General features: G+C 38.9%; 2 protein-coding genes across 12 annotated transcripts; one reads left to right on the top strand and one right to left on the bottom strand.

Annotated features, from left to right (window-relative positions):
- Window positions 1-712: 712 nt before the first annotated feature.
- On the bottom strand, window positions 713-12,518 carry nadkb (NAD kinase b). Of its 5 annotated transcripts, none has more exons than XM_087179066.1 (12): window positions 12,366-12,518; window positions 10,960-11,253; window positions 10,768-10,851; window positions 9,917-10,046; window positions 8,914-9,022; window positions 8,148-8,233; window positions 6,919-7,021; window positions 6,564-6,742; window positions 3,417-3,516; window positions 3,107-3,264; window positions 1,921-1,987; window positions 713-1,813 (listed from the first exon to the last, which is right to left on the bottom strand). In XM_087179066.1, exons 2-12 carry the CDS (start codon window positions 11,250-11,252, stop codon window positions 1,623-1,625), a joined length of 1,500 nt encoding a protein of 499 aa, XP_087035192.1. In that variant the 5' UTR covers window position 11,253; window positions 12,366-12,518; the 3' UTR covers window positions 713-1,622. The 5 variants fall into 5 exon arrangements, with proteins under 5 accessions (XP_087035192.1, XP_087035193.1, XP_023281116.1 ...); XM_087179067.1 differs by having other exon boundaries at window positions 12,469-12,518; XM_023425348.2 differs by having other exon boundaries at window positions 1,921-2,003; window positions 12,366-12,517.
- A 1,177-nt stretch (window positions 12,519-13,695) lies between these two features.
- Window positions 13,696-18,986, top strand: gpr160 (G protein-coupled receptor 160). 7 transcript variants are annotated; one of them, XM_087179063.1, is made up of 3 exons: window positions 13,696-13,847; window positions 15,790-15,859; window positions 16,683-18,986. In XM_087179063.1, the coding sequence occupies exon 3, from the start codon at window positions 16,748-16,750 to the stop codon at window positions 17,639-17,641; it is 894 nt and encodes a 297-aa protein (XP_087035189.1). In that variant the 5' UTR covers window positions 13,696-13,847; window positions 15,790-15,859; window positions 16,683-16,747; the 3' UTR covers window positions 17,642-18,986. The 7 variants fall into 7 exon arrangements, with proteins under 7 accessions (XP_087035189.1, XP_023281144.1, XP_087035190.1 ...); XM_023425376.2 differs by having other exon boundaries at window positions 16,680-18,986; XM_087179064.1 differs by having other exon boundaries at window positions 15,790-15,869.
- The last annotated feature ends 524 nt before the right edge of the window (window positions 18,987-19,510 follow it).

Here is a 19,510-nt window from a genome sequence, read left to right as displayed (position 1 = left end):
TAAAAGAGAGGTGCCAAAAAATTTTCAGGCTCCAGCTTCTCAAATGTGTTTGCAGTTTTTCTTTGTCGTCTTTATTAAACGACAGAATATCTCGAGCAAAAAACAATATGATTAATGGTAAAAATAATTTTCAGATCAATCAATAATAATGCATGAACTGCAGCTCTGGATTGACAATGACTGAAAGAGACACAAAACAACAACAGCTGTGTCCAGGGGCTCGAGAGGCCCCTGGACCTGTGCCCAGAGGGCCCGTTCATCCATCAATGGCTGCAGCAATAAACACCGGAGGTGTGACATTGATCCCTAGCTGTAGTTACCTATAAATATATATATGGCTAACAGACAATAAAAAAGTTAAAAAATAAACAGTAATTGTTTTGATAATTGATTAATTGTTTGAGTCTTTTTCAAAAAAAGATTCCTAAAATGTGCTTGTTCCTGAAAAATACAAAAAAATTTGATCATTCCAGTTGTTAGGATTTGATGTTTTTCTTGGTCTTATATATAGTTATTTGAATATTTGAGGGTTTTGAACTTTTGATCAAACACATTTAATGATATTACCTCGTACTGTGGGATATTGTTATGGGTATTCAATGACTACTTTTTTTGGTCTGAAAAACATCAGAAAGAAATCAAGAACTTAATCCGCAGGATGATTTAGAAAGTTTGGATTCACACAAAAGTCAGACTAAACCAAAAAAAACTGGAAAGTTTAGAAATTTATTTTCTCACTACCGTCTCCTGCTACAGACTTTGACAGTTTAACGGTCATGAAAATGAGAGCTGGTTTAAGATTCTCCGATTCATTTTGTTTATCCCTGCCACATGCAATCTTTCCGCAGAATTTAGACTGGGGCACAAAAGTTTTGAAAACAACTTAAAAATGTCAGTAACACACGTAGATGGTAGGACGTAAAAGGACTGAGAAAATTGTACAATATGTTTGTACAGCGGAGAACAATCACATACAGCACTCTTTGGTTGACTCAGTTTTAGAAATAAATTTAAATATTACATAAATACGACATTAAATAAATTCATCCTAGAATCCTGTATGTACAAATATACATTAAAGTTCAGAAGAAACAGTCCTTTTGCTTAATTTCAGTGTTAACAGTGTATTTCTACCTATAACCTCACAGTCATGCTAGTAACATCTACATCTTATACACTGATCATCACATTGATGAGTAAGTGATTCAAGTCCAAAGAAAACAGTTTTCAGAATATTCATGAAGAGCTTTAGGTTTCATCGATCACATCACAGGATTATGCATCATGTATCATTTAAGTAACAATAGACTTTTTTTCATATCCAAGTTGAGAGACATGCGTTCTCCCTGTAAGCTATGAAACTGTAGTGTGTATATACTGGAATGTAATGAGATGATGACTCAGTGTATAAAATACTGAATATACAGTATGATCATTGTACATGCTATTCATACGACTAATGTAACATTGCTTTGGCTGAAGACACATGCGCTCTCACTGTCACAGTCGAGTGTTTCTGTCAGGAAAATGTTTGCAGGGTGACCTAATTGTCGTCTCGGAACAAACCTGATCACTCTGTTCTCACTTACTCAGCTGCTGTGGAGAGCGTCGGCTGAATGTCTTTAACTCAGGTACGTCAAAACACCCGCTGACTCAGTTTTCAGTGTCCGATGAATCCGAGATGTCTGCCAGTCGCGCCTGCCTCTTGCGTACGTTCCAGTGCAGGCACTGAGCCAGGCTTTCAAACCAGTCGTACACCAGGTCATGGCAACAGATAGATGGCACAGGGTAACAAGATGTAGTGATCTTGATGCTGTTGGGAGGGAAACAGAAGGCAAATTAATCCTAATCCTAAAATGAGGAAAAAGAGAGATCTGTCTAAGGACATGCCGGCAGATAATGACAGTGAATGAACTTCACCAGTCTCCATGCTGGATCTCCTGTCTCTTCCTGCCATCAAACGACACCCAGGCAGTGTTTCTGGCATCTGGAGACAAAGTGATCTGTTTTAGGAGAGAAGAGGACAGAATGCTAGCCTCTACTTTGGCACAGTGGTGTTTTGAGCTAGAGGCTCATCTCAGCATGTTAACATGGTCACAATGACAATGCTAACAGTCTGGTGTTTAGCAGGTGTAATGTTTACCATGATCACCATATTAATTTAGCATGTTAGCGTGCTAATATTTCCTAATTCGCAGTAAACACAAAGTAGAGATGAGGCTGATGGGAATGTTATTAATTTTGCAGATACTGGATAAATCAAAATTCTGACTTGATGGTGGTGCCAGATGAAAAGTTAAAGGTTTACCAAAGTGATTAGTATTAATCTTAAGGGGTGACCGGAATATTTGTACCAAATTTCGTGAAAATTTATCCAAACTGGCATTAGAGGAAAAGTAAGTCAGATTCAACCTCTGCGAACATGAACTTCTACAAGTTTTCACAGCAATCCACCCAACAGTTGTTGAGATATTTCAGTCTGGACCAAAGCAGTGCACTGACTCACAGACATTACCATCCCTAGAGTCATGTCACTAGCATGGCTAAAAAGTGGCGAGTTAATTTGATAGTAGAGCATGTATGCTCAAAATACTAGTAGTTTTCATTAATAATGCTAACAGAAGTTTTAAAAAAAAAAAAAAAAAAAAAAAAAGTCTGTTTTACCTTATTAATATGCAAATGTATGCAGCAAGGCAAAATCTAATCATATTATCTACTCCATGTGGGGTACCAGTGGGATAAGTGTGAAGTTTCTACTTCAGTTATTGAGTTGACAACAGTGTGTCTACAGAGCCACAGATGCCAGCATGATGACATACTATCCTGTTTATCATGTACCACGGTAGAGGGACATGAAAGTGCCATCCCTTTAGGTCGTTTGTTAGTGAACTGTAAAGAGGTCAGCATCAATTAGGGAGCAGAGGCCTTGAATACTGTACCTCAGAAGAATAAACACATATGCTACTGTAGTGAAATATCAACAGGGACTGAAGGACACTGCCCTTCAGAAGTGAGAGGACCATTTTAGAATTTCAATTAGTCAACAGGTGAGCGTTTGCCAGGTGTGTATGAAGGGACTGCTGTTTATGTTACAGTGAGACATTACCATGAGCTCCACCCCAGCAGGGACAACGATCGGCCTGAAAGAGAGCGAGTGTGGGCAGATGGGGGTGACCATGATGGCGGGCACATTGGGGTGGATCATTGACGCTCCTGCTGCAGCCGCGTATGCTGTGCTGCCTGTAGGTGTGGACACAATCACACCTGGAGGACAGAGACAGGGAGGCAGTTCACCATGTTGATCTACCACATTTGATTCATTTGTATAATACTTTGTGTCTCCATGTTACACATTGTGACCCCATTGCAAAAAAGTGACATCATATGGCAGGGGACAGGTGTATGTCTGTCCTCACCGTCTCCCTGCACTGAGGTGATGAGTCGTCCATCGAGGTACAAGTCGACATTGGACAGGTAAGAAGACGGGCCTCGATCCACCACCACCTCATTCAACACCTGTATAACACACAGACCGTGGTTAACATTAGAAAATTTCTTAATGACTAAAGTCTTCCAATGTGATGTTTCAATAGTTTTTAATCTGGATCGGTCAATTAATCAAAATGGTGAAATATGATCATGTCAATTTTTAAGAAAATCTAAATCCTGTTTGGGAACATTAAGGCTTTGTACAAGCAAAGTGAAAGTCATGGTCACTGACTTCTGACCACAGAAATCAAATAGGTTACAGCAGTGCCATCTATAGACCAAATACCATAAATGTTTTCATGTGTTTATGTATTTATATAGTATAACATGCAAAAATGTACATTTAGGATGCTAAACACAGGAAAATGGACACAAAAAAAAAAAAAATGAATGGCTTTTGTTCAAGGTTCAGAAAATGTTTTGTGCCAACTATGACACAGACTGGATGAAAAGTACAGAAGGAGGGCTATGAAAGTTAAAAATGGTGAAAAAAAAAAAAAAAATCTTTAATGTAGAAATGGGTGGTGATATACTGATCTTGAAATCAGTACAAGCCCAAGAAACTAAATTAAATGTAAAGTGTTTTATAAATACCCACATGGTGGCGCAATCTACACCAAAAACAGTCAGTTTGTCCTTGGTCCATGGCCTAAATATGCACCAAAATTTCACTGGAATATCTTAATTACTTTTTGAGACATCCAGCGAACAAACAAGCAAGTAAAGTTATTACAAACAAAACCTCTGTGATGAGAAATGATTAAGATAAAACCACTATACTGCCTTCAATGTGACGCGGAATAACCTGACATAACTGTGCAGCCACCAAACACTGAACAACTAGATTGGGATGTATATCCTGACAACATCCATCCTCACAAAACGTCATTCTTCAATATGTAATTCTCTTTCATAGACAGTAAATGTGAGAGTAAATTTCATCAATGCAGTTCAATAACAATAATAAATCAGCCAGCCGCAGACGAAGTACAATCCCACATTATACGAGGAAACTACAAGCAGAGAAAAATGCTAGTGTGCAGACAGGCAGCGTACAGATCATGTTCCCCACTTCAGTCAGTCACACAAAATACTGCGGTGCTGAGCAGTGATGTCTGGCAGATGTACTGACGTCAGTTGCGCACAACGCAAACATCCTGCTGGTGGACACAGCAGACGTGATGTAATGTGAGGTCAAAATCTGGTTGAAAGACCAGAACAATCCATCACTGTCTTTTATCGATGAGACGAAAAGCCCCAGGGAGAGAGGAAAGAGCTGTACTGAAAATGACAAACTACCGCACTCTGTGTGTGTGTGTGTGTGTGTGTGTGTGTGTGTGTGTGTGTAACTGCAGCAGTGTGGCACATTGTTTAGTTAGAGTGTGTCAGACCGAAAGCGTCAGAGCTCATTAAATACTGACTGCACTGTAGACGCCATGGTCTCCATGGCAACTGGCTCAACAGAACTTCACAACATCCGACTTTCTCTCCCATATCAACTTTATTATGACTGTCGCCATGGCAACCCAGCTGATGTTCGCTCTTGCTGAGCTGTACACATGTACGCACACACAAACACACCTGGGATGAAACACACACACACAAGCCATCAACTTTATGGCGCTTACAGCATCATTTGAAGCGTGTGATGATCAGGAATTAATAAAGACGACAAAATGCAGTCACACCAGCTCTTTTTTTTTTACCAAATATTTCCATGAACTATGGAACCAGAGGAATTAAAGTTCCCTTTACACACCCTTGTTTGCGTTTCCACTGCATCTGCAGAACAGTCAGACAAATTAGTCCAATAAAAGGAAATGACAGTATTTGGGATGCAACTTTCTCACAAAAGGAAACAACAGTCAGTATTCTGTTGTGCGAGTGGATGTAATGATTGAATGCAAAGGAAGCATGCAGAGCTGGAAAAGGAGAGTGTCTGATACAAAGTGGACAATCTGCTGAGTGACTTGAGGTTATTTATCTGTTCTAGTAAATACCTGACTTTATTCAGTTTTTATTTTTATTTTTTCCTTCAACTACTTATATTTCTTACTTCTTAAATGAATTTTTAGCTACTTTCACCCCCTCCACATCACCTGACATTTTGACTGCTTCCATCTCTTTGTCTTCAGATGACATTTGAACCAATTTCAGTTCTAACACTTCAGCTGACACTTCAAACTCTCTCAGATCTCTGATCTTCACCTTTGAACTACAAAAAAATTTCTTCAGCTCTTCTAACTCACACAAATTTCACTGTTCCCACACTGTGAACATCTGCTTTCAGTCGACATCATTTTTCAGTTTATAAATCTTATAGGTCTCTTAGCACTTCCACTTCAACCAACATTTCATCTTAATTTATCACATACACTTAAATTGATGTCAACTTCTTTCAGCATTTTAATCACTAACTGCCATTTCAGCTGGTTTGAATTTCAACTATTCCAAAAGTCCCAACTGCAAAATTTCAGCATAAATTGTTTTCAGAAAATGTAGCTTCTTTTAGTTTCTTTCTTCTTTCATATGTAACTGCAATGAAACAATCAGCAAATTTGTTCCTCTGGTTCACTCACACTCTCAACACATTCTCACATACACTCTCTCTTTATCTCTCTGCGAAGCTGAGAACATTAATTTGTTTTTAACAAAATAGTTCACACAATACGGTAGTACATAGTGCTACCGTATTGTGTGAATAAAGCTGTACACAGCTTGTAGCAGCCATGGGTTTGTTTTTTAACCAATCATCGAAATTCAGCACCACAGTCTCCGACCTAATAGTTCGTGGGTCATCAGAAAGTACTTCCTCAGAGCAGGACGTGGTTCCCAAATTTCTAAAAATGCAACTGGTTTGTCTATTTTTCATCTTAACAAGCACTTTTCTGTTGACCTCTCAACTATTATCCAAACTATTAGCATATGACTTCTATTACACTTCAACAACAAAGAACTAAACTCTCAAGGACTTTGAAACTGAAACATCTACCCTACCAAGCTTATTTAATGTAAGTAATATGTCCAGTGGCTTATTGGCCCACTGATCTCCATCTGGACATCTTTGTCCTCACCTGTAGCTGCAGGGTGACCTTGCCTGCCTCACTGTTAGTGTGTCCGTGAGGAAGGAGTCCGTTGTGCTCTGGTTGCTGCTGCGGGGGCTCTCGGTTGTACGGCTGCTGGCCTGTTCTCTGAAGCATGTCCTTCACCACCTTCACCTTCAGACGACTGCGCAGAGTGATGGCTGCATTACCTGAAAACCCACATGCAGATGGACAAGTTAACACAAAAGTGAAGATGATGTTTCTAGGTCTAACCTCTCAGGAGAGAATGAGTTTGAATATTACACAGATTTAGTTTTTACATTCACATACAAATGACAACAACATGAAACATTAAACCAGTATTTCATATAAAGCTGCAATTTACCTTCAAATACTTTGGCCACTTCAGTCTTGTATGACTCAAACTTGAAGGGTGTCAGGAAACCCAGAGAACCGAGGTGAAACGCCATAACTGGAGGAACGCTGCCCTACAGAAGAAAACAAACCTCAGTGTGACTGGCTCTGCTAGATTCACCCTTCACACAACCATCAGCATCTCAACACCTGAAATCATCTGTTTACCAAACTATATAAAGCACATGATTTACATTTGGTCTTATTAAAAGACTTCGGATAACATACTTTTCTTTAAAATTTGTGATGGTACATCTTATAGAAATTCATTTAGGAGAGAGCTTATTAACAACAATAGTACAATAAACAAAATATTCAGGATACAGAGTCACAGAAAGTGTTATTTAAAAGTTCAGCAATCTGACAATGTCACATAGGTGACAATAGTTTTATTACCACTACAAAAGACAAAATATTCCAATGAGTTTCACAGAATTTCCTGTCTCGAAACATCATCTGACTGCCTGTAACTCCACCTGCTTCACAAGACCAGGGTTATTGTAAAAGTAAAAATGAGAGAATGAAAAATACGATTTCCATTTTACTTTTTTCGAAAAGAAAAAGGTAAAAGCAAGAAAGTAAACCTACTCCACATTAAAATCAAAATACAGTGCATCCAGAAAGTATTCACACCCCTTCCCTTTCCCCACATTTTGTTATGTTACAGCCTTATTCCAGATCTGTGCCTCGATACAATCCTGTCTCGGAGGTCTACAGACAATTCCTTTGCCTTCATGGCTTGGTTTCTGCTCTGACATGCACTGTTAACAGTGGGATGGATATAGACAGGTGTGTGCCTTCCCAAATCATGTCCAATCAATTGAATTTACTACAGGTGGACTCCAATCAAGTTGTAGAAACATCTCAAGGATGATCAGTGGAAACAGGATGCACCTGAGTTCACTTTTGAGTGTCATAGCAAAGGGTGTGAATACTTATGTATATGCGATATTTCAGTTTTTTATTTTCAATAAATTTGCAAGAATTTCTAAAAAACCTTTTTTCGCTTTGTCATTATGGGGTATTGTGTGTAGATTGATGAGGAAAAAAATGGAATTTAATCCATTTTGGATTAAGGCTGTAATATAACAAAATGTGGGGAAAGTGAAGGGGTGTGAATACTTTCCGGGTGCACTGTACATGTTAATCGCAGATTTGTAGATTTGACAGTATAAAAAATCTAGTATAAATGATCTGTACCTGGAAAAGAGAGGAGGCATAGAGCAGAGTCCCATCTCCACCAAGACAGATGATCAGGTCTATGCAGTCAGAGATATCATCATAACCTGCAGGTGGACAAAAAACATTGCTATTACACCACTTACAAAATTTAATAACTTAATTCAAACCGTAGCAGTAAAACAGCCACATTTTTCCTCTGTCAAAAGCCAAAAGAGAGAAAATGTCCTGAAAGCTCTTTGTGGGAAGACCTGATGACTTGGCCAACCTTCGCCATATGTGGCCACTAATTCATCCAACAAGATCAAATATTCCAGGAGACAGGAAAATAGGTTTTGAAGAAACTTGTTCTCTCTCCAGGAGCATTTTTTTGTTTCATTCTTCAAGCTATTATTTGAAAACAACTTCAAATACGGTTATTTTGCAAAACAATGGATACTACATAAGAAAAGACAGTTGTAACATATTTTCATTTTTTTAAAGAGTATCCACTTCCACGCCATATAAGATGCTCTGGATTCTGCCACTGTGTTGTTGCCTTGGCAATGCACATCCATGAATTTGGGGGGAGAGCTTCTGAAAGACCACTGTCTTTCTCAAGATTCACTTACTCCACATGAAAGTAAAACTGTGTACATAACAGCATATTTTACATCATAGTATCATAGTATTTTTATTTTCATCCAAGTAAAGGATAATATTGCTTGTTCCTCTACTGATCGAGTTTATGTAACTTATATTTTTGTCTTTATTGTGAGAGAGATGGTAGGACACACAGGACTCTCACCCTCCCTGAAGGTGCAGAGCTGATTGCGTATGGAGCCAAAGGCCTCATCCTTTGACAGCGTAGCATCATCTGCGACCCTGCGTTCCACGTACACCATCATCTGTTTCTCCTGATACACAAAGACATGCTTTAGTGACTTCAGCCAAAACACACACAGACAACTCTCAAAGGAGTGCTTTCCAAAATAAAGTTGAGCATATGCCAAACATGTGTAGTTTAAAATGACAGTGTTTTTTATAGAATGCAAATATGTGTGTTTATTGGCCACATGTGGTTGTCATAACTGCATTTGACCAGACTGTAACTTTCACCGACATGTCTGGGCCATTTCCTGCGTTCTACCACAGTGTACAATCTGTTCTTTGACACAGAATAGGGTTAATGTAAGAAGGTGCATTATGAAAGGTACAAAATGTTCACCGAATGTAAACCAAGAGTTGTGCCTGGTATTGCCCTCAAATTGACGGAGACGGTAGACGAACATGGGAAAACAACAAAATCTAAATCTGTAATGTTTTCTGATGCAGTAAAAAGCTTGTAAACATCAGTTATGAGTGTAAACATGTAAACATGGGAAGAGACAGACCTATATTTTGAATGATGATTGAGAAACACAAAACGCACTTTTTCCATCAACAACTCAAACTTAGATTATGTATGTGAATACACCTCATATTTATATTATCAAAAAATCAGATTTCAATCAGATTTGGCCTTTGAGTGGAAAATTGTAAGTAACGTTTCAAAAGATAAACTGAAAAGTCTGCACACCATGACTTATGCAAAAAATATTATCAATTCACACATATTCAGGCCAAACCCTCTGCCAAACCCTCGGTGTGATAATTGTTAGAGATCAGACCACACACAGCTGGCGGTAACATATAGGCATTAGACTGATTAGTCAACAAGATACATCTGCCTCCTCACACAATAACTTCAGAAAACCTTCATATTCTAAAACATTTAATATATCAACTGTACAGTAAATAAAATACTGTACCTCCACTAGAAACCTGCAGAGCTCTTTGAAAGGTTCAACCAAGCTCTCATCTCTGATTTTCCTGATGACAAGCACATTGACTGGAGGTTTATTCCAGGTGAGCCGCTGGCTGGCCGGGTCCTGGATGTGCCTGGAAGAAAGAAACAAACACAAATGAGTAAACAAACAAATACAATCACATAAATGTAGATACATACACCATCACTGTCTTAAAAAGACGCGTTAGATACACTGAAATAGAGAGAACAGAATAGGTCAAAAAGGTGGAACAGACATTATGTAGACTGTGTAGACTAACTGTTACATAATCACAATGTCTTGGGACTTAAGCTTAGTTTGTTGGATCCTGACAGTTAAGTCAAATGCCACCATGATACCATGTCTTACCTCTCAACCATGTCTTGCGTCTTCTCAATAAAATGAAGCTTACCCTACACTGTACTAACAGCTGAAGTCATTCATTAACTGTTATGACACTTTGATGCAACCTCTGTGTGAGTGAGGTCCAAATTTCAAACATGATAATACAAAAAAGACAATCTCTCTTTCTCTACTTTACCATTTGTCTCTCTCCTTTGTGTGGTGAATGACAGGCATTTTGTAGATAGTTTTGTCGGTGTGTGTTTTCAGATCAAGCTCAAGCTCAGACATCAGCTGAAAATAAGCATCTGTGGTCTGTTCAGTGAGCCATCCCATTGCATGTAACATCCAATAACAGCTTTCGTATTTTATCTTATCTCAAGATAACAAGGTTACACAAGCTATTCTGTGTCAATGTCCCCAAAAAACTGAATATACTCTCACCAGTTTGTACACACAAAGTTTAACTCATTCAATATCCTCATGCTTACATGACTGAAGTTGGGTTGGGAAGAATACAAGCTTTGGGTCCGAAGTGAGTGGCTGGATATGGTCCATGTAGAAAGTGGGCTCTCCTGTGAGGAGGGGAAAAAAAGAAGAGTCAAGACTCTATCACTTCAGGTCCTAGGCAGCAGAGTTGTGCCAGTGGCATGGCAGACCACCTGGCAACCTGCAGTGCAAACCTTTTAGGTGAGCTTTCCGCTGTGTCGCTCGTTGACCCAGAGGGCTCCAAGTGCTCGTGTTGGCCTGGCAACCTCCGCCGCTCGATCTCCCAGAGCAGCTGTTCATGACCATCCCCCCGTCGCTGCGACCTCTTTCCTTCCCGCCGTCTCCTTGGTGACTTGGATGGGTGCCCCCTGTGCTTTGATGGCCTGGCTGACTCTGACAGCTGACCAGGGGGGCCTGAGGGTCGTGCCATACCAATGTCCGGCACTGCAAGGGGCCCCATGGATGGACTGGTCTCTGAATTGTCCATTCTGCAAGGAAGCAAAGCAGAAACGCCTATTAAAGACTTTTAACCTATTTAAGAAAAAGAAACAATCTACAGGATGATTCTATGCATAACTGAAAAAAAACTACAGCAAACAGGCTATATTGTTCTCACAATATGGTTTGTTACAAAACACTGCAACTAATGATTATTTTCATTATTGATTAATCTGTCACTATTAATTAAGATTAGATTAACAGACTAGTCATTTGGACTACAATATGTAAGAAAATGGCAAAAATGCTCTTTACAATTTCCTTAAGTAAAGGAGATGACTTCTTCAGATGTCATGTCTTGTCAGACTAACATTCAAAAAGCCAGAAATATTCAGTTTACTGTCACAGACAACTAAAGAGATCAGAAAATATTTGCATTTAAGGAGCTGAAACCAGAGCATCTTGACTCAATTATCTAAATAGTGGCTGATTAACTTTCTGTTGACCGACAAATCATTGCAGCTGTATACAAATTTGAAATTAACTAAGTAATCTAACCTGAATCAATCAGCAACCTGACCTACACTCATTTGTCAGTTTACTACCAACAAATGTTTAAAACTCACGCAGTCTAATACAACAGTCCTGCAATAAATCCTCCTTCACAAAGGTTGTAATGTTCTGTTTTTATTTGAGATTATATCCTCCAACATGATCATGCAGTTAAATCAACACGTCTAAAGCAGTTTCAACAAACTGAAAATTATAACCTTCCAGAAGCAGGACTTATTGCAGTACTGTTTTATTAGACTGTATTAGTTTGCTTTGTATTAGCTAGGTGAACCTTATGACCCTAACTAAATTAGAGTAAATCATGCCAATGTAACGGCTGAAGTTTCAAAGTTAAGGTCAAATTCATTTTTTCTGCCTTCTAATGATCAGCAGTGACATTGAGTGAGATAAGTGTCTTTGTATAACACATTACTCGTAGGTAAGAAGGAGCTAAATGAGCTAAAAACGAGAGAATAACAGAAGTGAGTTTATCAGTCTGTCAGTCCCAGCTCTGAAAACCGTTCATTTGTTGACAGCTAATGTTACCTAGCAATAGCTAAAGAGCTAACCGCTGTGAATTCACTGTGAACTGAACGAAACGAAGCCTTACTGTATTACAAAGACGTAAACATGCTCATATCGGCACTAGACGCTGTCAACAACGTGTTTAAAGACAAACACTGTCGTCAAAGTGAACTATTACAAAACCATACATGACCGGGGGAGGTGATGTTTCCGTTGTGTTGGTTCAGGGGTGTCACTGTGCGCAGATCTCTGCGCAGGACCGGTGCTCAGCTAAAGGCACAGCGCCATGTTTGACCCCGGTGGTCAGAGACAGAATTACACCCACAGTGTGACCAGCATCCCGGGATGAAAGCAGTGGTGAAAAAGTCAAAACAACACTTTCTAGGCACTATAGTTTTGCTTAATAAGGTGAAATACTAAATTACTAAATACTAAAATACTAACCAGTTCCAATTGGTACTTAGGTGTAGTGGGAAAAAAAACTATGGTCAGATTAGGCCCGTTTTCACACTAACATTAACTCAGCGTGAAAAAACTCAGGGAAAACAAAATGCAAACGTACAATGCATAGTATGGTAAATATTGTTTATCTCTAACATCCTAACTTACTTAACTAGCACTTACACTTTTGATAAATGAGTACAGTATACAGTAGTATACACAGAACATAATATGCATACACAACACAATAAAATCTACTATACAGTATGTACATAGTAAAATAAAATACAACAAAAAATATACATGTAGAATACAGTTAGGATGGTGCAATGCTGCAGTGAAATCTAATATTATTACAGTATAGGAATACCATACGGCTGCAACCAACAAGTATTTCATCATCAATATATCTGTCATGTTACCATATAGGAAGTGCTCAGCTTAACTAACAAGTGTTGTTTCTATTATTTTGTCTTACCCATTTTTATCAGTGAGAGTATAACAGACATACCTCTTTGTATAATGTAGTAGAGTTCAACAACATCACAAACTACATCCTCCAGAGCAATTACAAAGTTGAATCAACACCTCTCTGAAATAAAAACCTTCATGAAAAAAGATTTACTGGTGGACTGTTGTCTTAGACTGCATTATTTATTGCTCAGTGTTCCTAATAAACTGACAATTGAGTGTATGTCTGAACTACAATTACTGCACACATTTACATTGAATATAAATACCAACAATGAAACCCCAGCTTGTCTGCACTTGTTTAAACACCTCTCCATGTTGCAACCCCTTGGGGTAAGTTTACCTTCAGACCTCACTGACACAAAGGCATATTTCAGTTGCAGTTTTGTAAAGTTTCGGCAGCAAAACTAGCTGGTCAGGTTTAGGAAAAGCTCATAGTTTACATGGCGTCAACCTGGCAGAAAGCCTTGAGGGCAAACTGCTCCCATGTGCAAACAGCAACATATCAACTTCCTTGTTCAGAGCTGATGCATTCAACTTATCAACCATGGTCAAACCATGACTTCTTAACAAAAGCTTTTTGTTTCACTGAAGCTGGAGCCAGCAGTAACTTCCAAGAGGGAACAGATAATATCAGATGACTACATTCACACAGGTAATTTATCCAAAGCTAACTAATTGGTGCATGTGTTTTCTTAGTACTGCCTGTTTTATGTTGTTAAATTTTGTACTCACAATGTTGCAAAAGTCTTTGCAGCACTGCAACACATTCTTAATTCATTTTCTTTATAAGTAACTGCATCGTTCTCTCTGTGATAATTCCATTTTAACACTTTGTAATGTGAGACTTTTCTTTTGTTAATATTTGGTCAGTGTCAACTTCCTGATGAGCCCAGGCAGCCCTAAGAGCCTCTGTTAACTGTTTGTTGATAATAGAGCAGCAGAATCTGCAGCAGAGGCAGAGGTGTAGTGCACTATGACTTAAACATCAATCCAATTAGGAATCAGAAAAAGAGTGAATTAATAATAACAGCTCAGAACAGCTCAGTTATTAATGCATCAGACACAGACAATAATCTGCTATCTGCTTTAGAGAGAGAGAGAGAGAGAGAGAGAGAGTACAACAGCACTGGGACTTTTAACTACATGTATCACTCCGCTTCACAGGTGTTATGTTAACCATTAATCAGCTTAACATTAATGGCCGTTATTGCCAGTCCAGTTGCGGAACTATTTGTGCAAATCAAATCAAACAAATCATAATCTGTTGTTTCTTATTCAACTAATATGGCGCTCGTAGAACTGTTGCATAAAAGCAATATCACACGAGAGGGAGTGATGTTGTACTGAATATCAGCAGAGCTGTGAATCGGTCATAGATATGAGGCTGCACCTTGTCATTATAAATCTTTCCCCCTGTTGCATTAACCTTATCTTAACCTGACTTCTATACGTCCCTCCAATATTTAAAAGCTGGGTGTGTAGCACGGTAAGTCGTTTTGGCAGCAAATTCCCAGCATAGTGGCTCTATCACTGTCACTGTGTTGACTTGTGAATCAGTCTGTTCTGTTGGTCAGAGCTCACAGTCAAATCACTTGCAAACTGAATGACAGTATGAAAAAGCTGAAGTCAAACATTTATGGAGAAATTCTACATGACCGCCCTGAGGCAAGAAAGATGACTGTGCAAGTTTGATCTTCGTGGACTCAAGGCACTTCCCAAATACTCAGCTCAGCTTTAGGTAAGGTTACTTCTGCTGCTTTCACCTCAAACACAGAATGAGACAGTTGAGTTTTCTGTCGGAAGCATTAACTGGAAAAAGGGTTCAAAAAGGGAAGAAAAACCTGGTTACTATGGGAAACTGTCTCCATGCAGACACAGGAAATGTTGAAACAGGGTATGAGCAGTACAAAAAAGTGTTTTTTCATTTTTGTCACTGTGAGTTTATGTTTGTATTTTTTTTCATACAGTTTAAGATGTAGAAACATGGCTGAGCTTAAAATCACTGAGCCAAAAGCACTGGTTTTAGACTAGAACTGCAACAATTAATTGATTAATCAGCTATTCATTTGATAGTAAATTTTTTTGACTATTTATAAAATATGATATATAATCGACATATTCAGGAAAGATCTCGCAGTTTCAGATCTCAGATTTCAAAGGTTGATCACATTAACTATCATATAATAATTGTAATTATTAATAAATAAATGATAAATATTAAATTTGTATTATATAACAATGGTATAAAAATGTCATAGTATATTAACAGAAAAAACATCATCGTATATTAAGGTATAAACCATATTATGGTATGAAGATGTCAGAAAAATTTCATAGTATAGTAAGGTATAAAACATCATAGTATATTGAGGTATAAAATCATCATAGTATATTAAGGCATAAAAAATTATAGTATAGTAAAGTATATAAATGTCATAAGTTAGAGCAACATGTCTGATTTGAATATGGTTTGATTTCCCATCATCCACTGTCACTGTATAGATGTCATACTCCAACAGAGGTCCTTCAGTTTAACTGGAAGGTGACACACAGCTAACAAGTCACCATAGATTCCTTTGTTTTGGACTCTCCAGCACTCTGTCCACGCCGTTGTCAGCCCTGCCAGAATGATTTGTTCTGACCAGCTCCTTAAGATATTTCACAGTGAGTCAACGTGAGTTTGTTTGTTTATTCTGGAGTGTTTATTACAAAGTGAATACAAAAAACAACCTGTAGAAATCTACAGTGCAGCTAGCGACCTCCTCAGTCTGAGGTCAAAGGTCACCTGTGGTTTCCTACAGAGGTGACAAAACAGCAGCAGGATCACACTGCAAGAAAGTGAAGAAGATTTTGTGTCTTTTTGTTTGAAGGAAGACGAGGATTTGTCCACTGCATGAAAAACATTCACAGGAACAGCAGAAAAAAAAACATTAATACACAGGTGACCATTTACTTGTATTGCTCACGTCCTATTGGACAGCTAACTATTAGTGGAGCACCCTGATTGGATAAAGGAGAATCACAAGAACACAAATTCAGCCTCCAGTAGAGAAGTACAGAAGAGGATTAAACAAGTGACAGAATGAGATTCATCTTAAACTCTCATCTCAAACTTTAAGATTAACCTCAGAATTTTTTCATGCGGCCCAAATCCTCCACCAAAAAGAAAAAAAATCTAAAAACAAAAAACAAGATTAAAGCATGCTAAATATAAATATGTAACCATATGTTGCATATATTATAATCAACCACATCTGGAATCATCCATCCATCCATTGTCTATACCACTTATCCTTGTAGGGTCGGTAGGTTCTCCTTGCTTTTATTCCGTAAAGCACTATGTTACACTGTTTGTATGAAAAGTGCTATACAAATAAAGTCTGATTGATAAACTGGCAGACAGATAAATTCACAAGATTTGTATTAAGATTATTTTAACACTGCCTTTAACACTTTTATCTAAAAATACTGTTTCTCCCTCCAGCAGCATCGACAGAGTCTTCGTAATGGTCCGCAGTCGACAGTGCACTTCTGGTTAAAAACACATGAACCATGAACATCTCCATCCTCTCCATCCTGCTCGGTCTGGGATGGAAATGTCTGCTCAACTGGGCGCTGGTGTTTCTCCAGAGGAGCCACATCTGCAGAAGCTTTTTGGGGGTTTTCAGCGTGTCCCTGGCGGTCGTAGACACGGCCCTGACCCTCATTTTCACCATCATTCACATCCACAGTGATGGACACCTCGTCCTCTTGGACATGCAGCTGACCAGATATCACATGTGTTTGCTGGTTCAAATCCTCGGACACGTGTACAGCGCTCTGCAGTGGCCCGTTGTTGTCATGGCTAGTTTGGAGCATTTCTACACCATTTCTCTGCAACCTGCCGCCTCCTGGACAAAATGGATGGTCTGCTCACTTGTAACCATCCTGCTGTGGAACCTGTGCACTCTCTATATCTTCCTGTGGTCTGACTTCATTCCTGTCTTGGAGGACGTGTCTCACCAGCAGATGCACCAGTGCTGGGTCTCCCATGCCACTGAGATCCCGCAGGTTGTCTCGCTGCTCTTCTTGACTCTGGGCTGTGCAGCGTTGCATGCTGTTCGCAGCACACGTTTATTGAAAAATCATCCTCTGAAGGACCAAATCACTGACCAAAGTAGAAGTCACTCCAGGAGACGTTTTGTTTACCAAGTCCTGCGTATATTTCTGAACACTTGGGCCCTTTTGCTGATTTTTCTGGCTGTGCTCCTCCTGCTACCTGTGGGAATACCCTCGTACCTGGGTCTGAATGTTGCCTGGCTCTGCTTCCTCAACAGCTTTCTGATAGCAGTTGTTTTGTGTGTAGTCTGTCCCGCCTCACTGTTAGCGCAGGGCTTGGCAGCAGCTCCCCCTGACAGCTTCTGTGAGTGGAGGTTTAAATTTAGCTTGGCTGCAGAGGAAACATGACTGCACGAAGCAAATCTAATGTGGGAAACACGTAAGAAGAAATCAAATTAGATGATGAAACATGAATGTCTTGTAGTGAGAAAACAATTTTATTGTGATGATAGCAGTGTGGTTCTGTGGATGGCTGTGTTGGTCGGTCAGTCCACAGCTTATGCCCAGACTAAAATATCTCAACAACTATTGGATGGATTGCCACGAAATTTTCTATAACACATTCATGATTCTGAGAGAATTAATCCCTCTGGCTTTGCTGATCCCTCAATCTTTCCTCTAGCCAGGTCAAGGTTTTCACTTATCTAAGGAAATATCTCTACATTCATTGTTTCCAGATCATGTATCAAAAACTACTGATGGGATTAATTGTAATAAATTTGGCGATCCGTTAAGTTGGATCCATCATCAGGTTTTTCAGTTTCAGATTCATTTTTGGCCAGAGAACAGGGCACACTCAAAATGTACAATTATAACAGAATGATGAATGTAGGCCTGAAGTAAACCATAAATTACTTTAACAAAGGTCAAATGTTCAGCAAGAACGCAGACACTAGAGTGGGTATTGAGAATCCCAGGTCATTTACCGCTGTCCTAGCAGTATTTCTAAAAATCACCAAAGACTCTTCAAATCATCTGGACGACTGACTTTGTTTGATGAATGATAAAAAAAATTATTAAAAGAAAGATTTTTAATCCCCCCCCCCCAAAAAAAGGGGTGTGTCTTCACTTATAAAGATGAAACAGGAGATATTGTGCTGCCGTGGATACCGTTAAGTTATGCTGTGGGCAACAACTTGAACTTGTTATTTACCTTATATATTTTCTTTTATATTTTGGAGTATTAAGTATGCAGAAATTGCCTTTAGCAGTTCCTGATTGTTCTGTATCAGTGGATGTACAGATTACTGTCAATGGATTACTTTGATTCTGAAGACAACTTAAAAACCTGATGATTCTCAGGCAGGCTCTGCAGCTATGAGCAGTGACTTTTTAATGTTTTCTAAGCAGGTTTATTTGCGTTGGACATTGGATATAATGACGTCCTGAGAAAGAATAAGTCACACTGAATGTAAAACTAAATGAACCATAAATGTGTTCAGATTTGACCGAGTGATAACCCAGAATTTTGACACACACACAGCAGCAATGTGGTGCAATGAGTGTATCTTTCACCTCACACTGCACCTTTTCTGCTCTCTACGCTCCAAGTAAACCTCCCTGTTACAGAGATGGTGCCAGGTGTGCTGCTGGACTCAGTGTAATGTTTACGCTGACAGGCTGCACAGTTAGGTGCAGCCTGCAGAATGTTAAATGTTAAATGTGAAATTAAAAGACAATTTTTATGCTCTGATATTGTGGAATTGTAGAAAACCTATATGGATAAAAACAAAAAAATCAATTTTGCAGTAGCGATAGGAAAGACGAAGGGGACACAGAAGACGCAAATTTAGAGCTGCAACTAACAATTATTACTATTGATCCTTATTGATTAATCTGCTGAAAAACCTTGTTGGTCCATAAAACTTCAGAAAATAGCTAAAGACACCTGGAAAAGGTTCCCAGATGACTTCTCTAAAAATCTTGTTTAGTGCAGACAATTTAAAAATCCATAAATATTCAGTGGACCCTTATGTAAGAGACAGAAATATGGTAAATCTTCACATCCGAGAGGCTGGAACCAGAAACTCTTTTTACCCCTGCCCCTGTAGTGTGTGGGATTTCATATCACACTGCTGCAAAAGTGTGAATAAGGAAGTTCTAAGGACAATATTAGCATGAGAAGCAGATGAGAAAGGCAAAAGACAACACTGGTTTGACACTACAGAACTTTACTTGAATTTGATCCAAGTTCATTGTCTATACAGGGCATATTTA

The sequence above is a fragment of the Seriola lalandi genome, unplaced genomic scaffold (genome assembly GCF_002814215.2).
Source record: "Seriola lalandi dorsalis isolate HSWRI2012SDOR001 ecotype SW California unplaced genomic scaffold, Sedor1 jcf7180002054777, whole genome shotgun sequence".
NCBI lineage: Eukaryota > Metazoa > Chordata > Actinopteri > Carangiformes > Carangidae > Seriola > Seriola lalandi.
The sequence above is the reverse complement of the archived record's forward strand: the minus strand, read 5'-3'. Positions and strand labels throughout refer to the sequence as shown.

Coding starts and splice junctions, on each gene's coding strand:
- nadkb (XM_087179066.1), bottom strand. CDS start 11,252: ATGGACAATTCAGAGACCAGTCCATCCATGGGGCCCCTTGCAGTGCCG. Junction 9,023..9,916: donor TCTGCAGGTTTCTAGTGGAG/GTACAGTATTTT, acceptor TTTGTGTATCAG/GAGAAACAGATGATGGTGTA. Junction 7,022..8,147: donor ATGCCTCCTCTCTTTTCCAG/GTACAGATCATT, acceptor TTTCTTCTGTAG/GGCAGCGTTCCTCCAGTTAT.
- gpr160 (XM_023425381.2), top strand. CDS start 16,748: ATGAACATCTCCATCCTCTCCATCCTGCTCGGTCTGGGATGGAAATGT.